The sequence below is a fragment of the Ichthyophthirius multifiliis genome (genome assembly GCF_000220395.1).
Source record: "Ichthyophthirius multifiliis unplaced genomic scaffold scaff_1120509249502, whole genome shotgun sequence".
Classification (NCBI taxonomy): Eukaryota; Ciliophora; class Oligohymenophorea; order Hymenostomatida; genus Ichthyophthirius; species Ichthyophthirius multifiliis.
In genome coordinates, this window is record NW_004087659.1 from 1 (window position 1) to 6,869 (window position 6,869).

The window sequence follows — 6,869 nt, forward strand, 5'->3', positions numbered from 1 at the left end:
ATTTTTTGCTGTTTTTTCATTTATTGGTTTAGCATCGAACTTTTTATGTTAATTCGAACATTTTTTTATTTTTAATTCATTGTTTTCTTTTTCTAATATATATATTTTAATACGTAACTCTTAAATTATTTATTTTAAATGCTATGTATCGTTATTCATTTTTTAAATATTTTTTTAATTTAAAATATTAAAATGACTATTATTTTTTAAATAAATTAAAATCAAATTATTTTTTATTATTGTATAAATAATTAAATATATATAAATATTTATATATATATATAAATTTACAGTGTTTTTTTATTAAAAAAAAAAATTAATTTGATTTGATTTCATTATTTATTTAGTTATTATAAGAAATTATATTTATATATATTTCTAGAAAAATAAGATAATTTTTTAAATATATATTTTATTTAAACAATATTAATTAATTTTATTTTAATTATATATAAAATAAATCATTTTTATTTTATTTTAATTATAAATAAAATAAATTATTATGATTTTATTTTAATTATAAAAAAAATAAACATTATGGTATAAAATATAAAAAATAAAATAAAAAATGTGTATAGCTATTTAGACTGCATTATTATAAAATTAATTAAGATATTTTTTAAAAACATTATTTTAATATATTACTTATATATATTTATTTTCGAAATATTTAATATTTTTTTTAAAATATATAAATATTATTATTCAAAATAATTATATATATTGATTAAAAAAATATTTTTATATATAAATAACTGTTTATTATTAAGTCAAAATTTAACTTTTTATAAAAAATCTTAATAATTTATATATAATTTTAGAAATTTTCGAATATATTCTTATAAAGAAAATAGAAAAATAGAAAAAAAAAAAAAAGTAAAATATTTATTAATAAAAAAAAAAAATGATTCCAATAATATACATAATATTAATAATAATATTCATTTTTTATTGTTTTTTCATAATAAGATTTTTTAATAAAATGATATTTAAATAATTAAAATACACTGAAAATTTAGATGAAAATCTCGACGAGAAATACATGCCTTTCTAACGTTATGACCGTAAAAACTGGAATATATTGGAAATATATTTTTGCGCAGTATTTCTATTACCAATCCGTTTAATAGTTTTAATTTCATATTTATCATCTTTAGTTATTTTATTAAATATAATGGCAGTAGGATATAATCCTTAAAAATAACATCCTTATTGGAAAAAGATAATAATAAGGTTTTTTTTAAAACATGGTTCTCGTTTATTTTTATTTTGTGCCGGAATACATTCGATAAATAAAAAATATATGAAAATATCTGATATAGACCCAAAATATCCCTCAAATAAATATATAGACAGATAAAATGAAAAGGCGCCTATTATAGTCTCCAATCATATCAGTTGGATAGATTCTATATATCATTGTTATGATATTTGCCCTTCTTTTTTAGCTAAATCAGAAGTTGCCTAAACCCCTTTTATTGGATCTTTTGCTAAGGCTCTTTAGTGTATTTTTGTCGATAGGGAAGATGGATAAAACAGAAATAATGTCAAAATTAAATACTGTAAAGAGAGCAATTTATCAAATAAGGACTTAATTTTAACCCTATTCTGGTTTTCCGGAAGGAACTACTACAAATGGAAAATATTTGATTTCTTTTAAAAAGGGTGCCTTCGAAACATTCGCTCCTATTAAAATTTTCTGTTTATAATACCCTGTAAGACGTTTTAATGTCTCTTTAGATTCATTAGGGCAAGGAGCATGTTTTTTACTTACTTTTGCTCAATTCTATAATCAAATTAATGTCATTGAATTTGAAAATTATTACCCAGATCATTTAGAATTAGACCCTAAGTCAGAATGTGATTGGTAAGTTTATGCCTCCGCTATTAAATAAATTATGATAAAGGCAACTGGATTTAAGAATTCAGAAAGTGGATATAGGGATATGAGTTTTTATTATAATTTTATAAAAAGTAACAAAACTAATAGAAAAAATGAGACAATTGAAAAAGATGAGACGAATGGAAAAAATGAAACTAACTAAAATAAAATAGATGAAAAGTAGAAAAATGAATGAGTAGAAATTTTATTTTATTTTATCTTATATTTTTTTTTTTAAGTGTATATTTGAAATAAGTATACATTTAATGTTTTTCTTTGATTTATTTTAAACATAATCAATTTAATTTAATTTATAAGTTATTTCTTTTTAAATTATTTAATTAATTTATAAATATAAATATATATATAAATAAATATATAGATATATATATATATATTTATTCTATATATATATATATATATATTTTAGATTTTTTTTATAAATTGTATTTTTTAAATAAATCTTTTAAAAATAAAAAATATCGTCTAAAAAATATATTTGATAATATATATTAGATAAACTAAAAATAATAAATTATATATTAAGAATGTGATTTTATTGAAAATTATAGTTTTAAAAAATTAATTTCATAATATTAAAATATAACTATAAAATTTTCATACATAATTATTTAAATAATAATTTATTTTAACTTGAAATATAAACAAATAAAAATATTAAAAATATAAATGAAATTATTATAGTATTTAATTTACTAAAATTTATTATTAAAAGGTTAATATGATAAATATAAAGAATTTTAACATTAAATTAATTTTAATTGTTAAAATATATAAATTTTAAACAAAAAATACAATTAAAAAAAAACAAAATAAATAATTATATATAAATAATAATTATTTTAAATATTCAAAATATAATAATTAATTATTTTTTTATAAATAATATAAACATATTACTAATATGTTTTATATCTTATAATTTTTATAATAATAAAAATTAATAACCAAAAATTTTATTATATTTATTTTAAATAATATTTTTTTTGTATATATTATAAAAGAAATAAAAATTAGCTATTAATTAGAAAATTATATATATTAATGTTTATTAATAAAAATAATAATGTTTATTTTATTTAATTAATTAACTATTCATATAATTAAATATATAATATATATTATAGTTAAATTATAATTAAAAAAATTAAATAATTTATATAAATATATAAATAATTAATACATATTTTTAATATTAATAAAAATAAAAGAAAAAAAAAGCAATTTTTTAATATTAATAATATTAAAAAAAAAAAATAAGAAAAATAAATTAAATATAAGAAAATTAAAAAATAAAAAAAATGTCAGGAAAAGTAATCGAAGACTATACATTACATGAAGTTTTAGGATCAGGCCAATACGGTAAAGTATACAAAGCATTAAATGTGCGTACAAACAACCTAGTAGCAATAAAAGTAGTGAAAGTAGAAAAATTTAAAGAAGTTCCAAAACTTGAAGAATTCACAATGAATGAAATCTAGACATTAGCCCGAATAAACAACCCTTACATAGTAAAATTTATCGAAATGTTAAAAACTAAAAACAACTATTATTTCGTGTATGAATATTGTAATGGAGGTACATTAGAAGATGTAATAAATACCCAAAAATATCTTCCCGAACATGAAGCATTGAAAATTTTTAAATAATTAGTAGCCGCTTTTACATCAATTGTGAAAAATAATATCATGCACAGAGATATCAAACCAGCCAATATACTCTTACATAATGGATAGGTTAAACTAGCTGATTTTGGATTTTGTAAAGGACTAGCTCATCCTTAAGATATGTCCTCTACTATGGTAGGCTCTCCTATATATATGGCGCCTGAGATACTTACTGGACATGATTATTCAATTAAAGCTGATATATGGTCTTTAGGATGTGTATTATATGAAATGTTGTATGGAGAATGCCCTTATGAAGAGGCTACTATTGCAAAACTTATTAGTGCAGTTGAAGGGAAGGACATTTAATATCCGACTAGATTTGGGGTTAGTTAGAGGACTGTTTCTTTACTCAAAGATATTCTAGTAAAGGATCCTGTGAAAAGAATTGAATGGGAAGATCTTTTTAAAAGGGAATTGTCAAAAACTGATCTTTAGGATATTTAAATCTTTTAAGTACTTGAATAAAAAGATCCGGCCAATAAATAAGGAGTGTCACTTGAATAAGAAAAATAAAAGGCTTCAAAATCATTCAAGTATATTTTGAATGAAAGAAATAAAATATTGTTCTTATATAAGGTTCTAGAAGAAATACTTGAACTAAATTTCGATTCAGAAACGCCTATATATTCATTCCTATTTATGAAATAAGTATATGTCGAGGCTCTATTTATACATAAAAATTTAGTAATATATATATAATAATATATATATATATATATATAATATTAAGGTTGAAACTTTTAATATTTAAGCTTTTGCTAATTTAAGAAATAAATTTGAATATTGGAATAGTGTACCTTAAACTTTTGAATATAAAAGTTTTTGCAAATTAATGGAAAAAGAACTTGATAATTCTAAAAAAATTGTTGTCTCTTTTAAAGATGAGGTATTTTTCAATTTTTTTCTTTTTTTATATTAATATAATATAGGCTTAAAAATACGTTAAAAATTCTATGTATTCTAATGATTATGATGTTCAAAAAGAAATAGATAATACATATGAATTAAATAATCATACTTTTAGAAGACTAGTTTTAAGATATATTGAAGATATTAAAACAAAGTATTTTAATAAGTTTTTAGATCCTTAAATGGATGATTCAATGAAATGGCTTATTCATATTCATAAAACTTTAGATGCTCTTTTATTAGATGAATTTTTCGAAAATTTTATTTAGGTAGATGTTACTGATTTTGAATAACAAAATTATTTTACAACTTTTAAAACTTATTAAAAAAGTGACCTTTTTACTGTTGTTTCTAATAAAATTAATTATACTAGAAATAAACTAGGATTTTGAAAGTTAAATATATATTAATATTTACATTTTTTTTTTTTTATAAAATATAAATAAATTTAATTATATGAAAATAAAAAAATATTACTTTTTCTTTTAATATTATATATATATATATTATAAATAATAATTTTTATTAAAATTTTTTTTTTAATTAGAAAACAATTATATATTAACCATAAAAAACTTATATAATCTATTAATTTAATTGAAATAAATATTTAATATTGAAACATAAGAAAAAATAAAATAAAAAAATTATAAATTAATCTTATTTAAAAAAGGCTGAAATATGATTACACCTGAATATAAATATCCAACTCCATAAAATTTTGATCGTTCTTTAAAAACTTTAGACATTAAAGGTATGTATAATAAAATAAAAAAATTAATAAAAAAATATAAAAAATAATAAATAAAGGAGCATATCCACAATTTAATTAATTTAAGAATAACATAGAAAACAATTAGTAAATAAATAATTAAATATATATTATATATATATATATATATATATTATATTTTATATATATATATCATATATATATCTTATATATCTTTTTAACACATTTATTATTTTAAAAGTCTCAATTTACCATAATAAGAATTTAAACTAAAAACGGATGAGAATGAAAGATATTTTAATTAATAAAAAGATTAATAATTTCAGGGTACAAAATACAGTAATATATAAAATTAAGATGAAATTAATCACCATGCAATAATTCGTCCAAATTATGATTCGGAATAGAGTTATTAAATCTTTAAAGAAAATGTTTAAAAAAAAATGGTTTCTCCAAAACATTATGATGTTCCTTAAAAAATGATGGAGTATAAAAAGATTAGCGATCAAATTAATTGTTATTAATAACCTAAGTTATAATAATATAGAGATCATTCTTAAAATTAAAAATTTATAACTTCTTCTTCTTAATTTAAATCTCCTTAATAGAATTAAGATAAATAAAATTATTAAAATTATAATAATTTTCCAGAAGAAAATAATAAATAGTAATATATTTAAAAAACTCCTTAATAAAATGAATAATATAATAATTATAAAAAAGAATATTTATACAATCCTAAAAATAATTTATCTGAATACAGATGTAATTATAAAAAAAATATATAAATATATTTTATATATTAATTTAGCCAATTTCATTAATTATCCATAATATATTGGTAATAAATTACTTTTAAATTATTATAATTTTAAAGATGATATAGAAAAAGATAAGTAGAAAACATATTAATAAATTATTAATAATTTGTAATAATAATAATAAGAACAATATATATAATTATAACAAAATTAGTAATAATAATAATAATAATAATAATAATAATAATAATAATAATATAATAATAATAATAATAATAAATTTAAAATTAATAATATATGTTATAATAACCTAATATTGAATAAAGTTATGAAAGAAAAAATATTTTTAAAAATGTAGCTTAAGACACTTTAATAAATAAAAATGGATAGTAGTAAATTATATCAAAATAAAAATATTTTTTTTTTTAATTTTATTTATAGATATTATTAATAATAATAAAATTAATAATAATATTAATAACCTTATTAATAATTTTATTAAAATTAAAATGAATAAAATATTCAATAATCTAATTAACTATAATAATAATATTAAAAATAATAATATCATAATTCTCTTTCTTAACCAAGATATAAAAAAGAATTTCTTAGTCTTTACTGAAGATATTAAGATAATAAGTTATTAAAAATATATAATAATTTTTTATATATAAATAATATTAAATATATAAATAAATATATATATATATATATATATATATATATATATATTAAACATGTTCATTTATAATAATTTTTTTTAAATACTCATATAACATAATCTATATTATATTTTATGAATGCTTATTATATAAACTCTATTGATTATTTTTATTAATTTTACATATTTTTTTTAGTTTTCATTATTTTAGATATCCTTTCTGTAATATTTA

General features: G+C 16.3%; 2 protein-coding genes across 2 annotated transcripts, besides 21 other annotated features; both read left to right on the top strand. All coding sequences in view use genetic code 6, as the record gives it.

Annotated features, from left to right (window-relative positions):
* Nucleotides 1-242: 242 nt before the first annotated feature.
* Nucleotides 243-287: a microsatellite.
* Nucleotides 288-433: 146 nt separating this feature from the next.
* Nucleotides 434-540: a microsatellite.
* Nucleotides 541-648: 108 nt separating this feature from the next.
* Nucleotides 649-722: a microsatellite.
* An 887-nt stretch (nt 723-1,609) lies between these two features.
* IMG5_008380 (hypothetical protein) lies at nt 1,610-2,149 on the top strand (the record flags this gene model as incomplete). The annotated part of the gene is made up of 1 exon (XM_004039785.1): nt 1,610-2,149. A coding segment is annotated over one exon (468 nt), but the record flags the coding sequence as incomplete, so codon positions are not given.
* Nucleotides 1,990-2,035: a microsatellite.
* Nucleotides 2,150-2,229: 80 nt separating the features above from the next.
* Nucleotides 2,230-2,307: a microsatellite.
* A 694-nt stretch (nt 2,308-3,001) lies between these two features.
* Nucleotides 3,002-3,046: a microsatellite.
* Nucleotides 3,047-3,148: 102 nt separating this feature from the next.
* Nucleotides 3,149-3,204: a microsatellite.
* On the top strand, nt 3,205-4,874 carry IMG5_008390 (protein kinase domain protein; the record flags this gene model as incomplete). Its single annotated transcript, XM_004039786.1, has 3 exons — nt 3,205-4,257; nt 4,304-4,459; nt 4,503-4,874. 3 exons carry the CDS (start codon nt 3,205-3,207, stop codon nt 4,872-4,874), a joined length of 1,581 nt encoding a protein of 526 aa, XP_004039834.1.
* Nucleotides 4,242-4,293: a microsatellite.
* Nucleotides 4,261-4,299: a microsatellite.
* Nucleotides 4,875-5,242: 368 nt separating the features above from the next.
* Nucleotides 5,243-5,291: a microsatellite.
* Nucleotides 5,250-5,291: a microsatellite.
* A 61-nt stretch (nt 5,292-5,352) lies between these two features.
* Nucleotides 5,353-5,428: a microsatellite.
* Nucleotides 5,358-5,428: a microsatellite.
* Nucleotides 5,361-5,428: a microsatellite.
* A 717-nt stretch (nt 5,429-6,145) lies between these two features.
* Nucleotides 6,146-6,255: a microsatellite.
* Nucleotides 6,256-6,424: 169 nt separating this feature from the next.
* Nucleotides 6,425-6,492: a microsatellite.
* Nucleotides 6,425-6,543: a microsatellite.
* Nucleotides 6,428-6,457: a microsatellite.
* Nucleotides 6,544-6,617: 74 nt separating the features above from the next.
* Nucleotides 6,618-6,707: a microsatellite.
* Nucleotides 6,642-6,708: a microsatellite.
* A 92-nt stretch (nt 6,709-6,800) lies between these two features.
* Nucleotides 6,801-6,846: a microsatellite.
* Nucleotides 6,847-6,869: the final 23 nt, after the last annotated feature.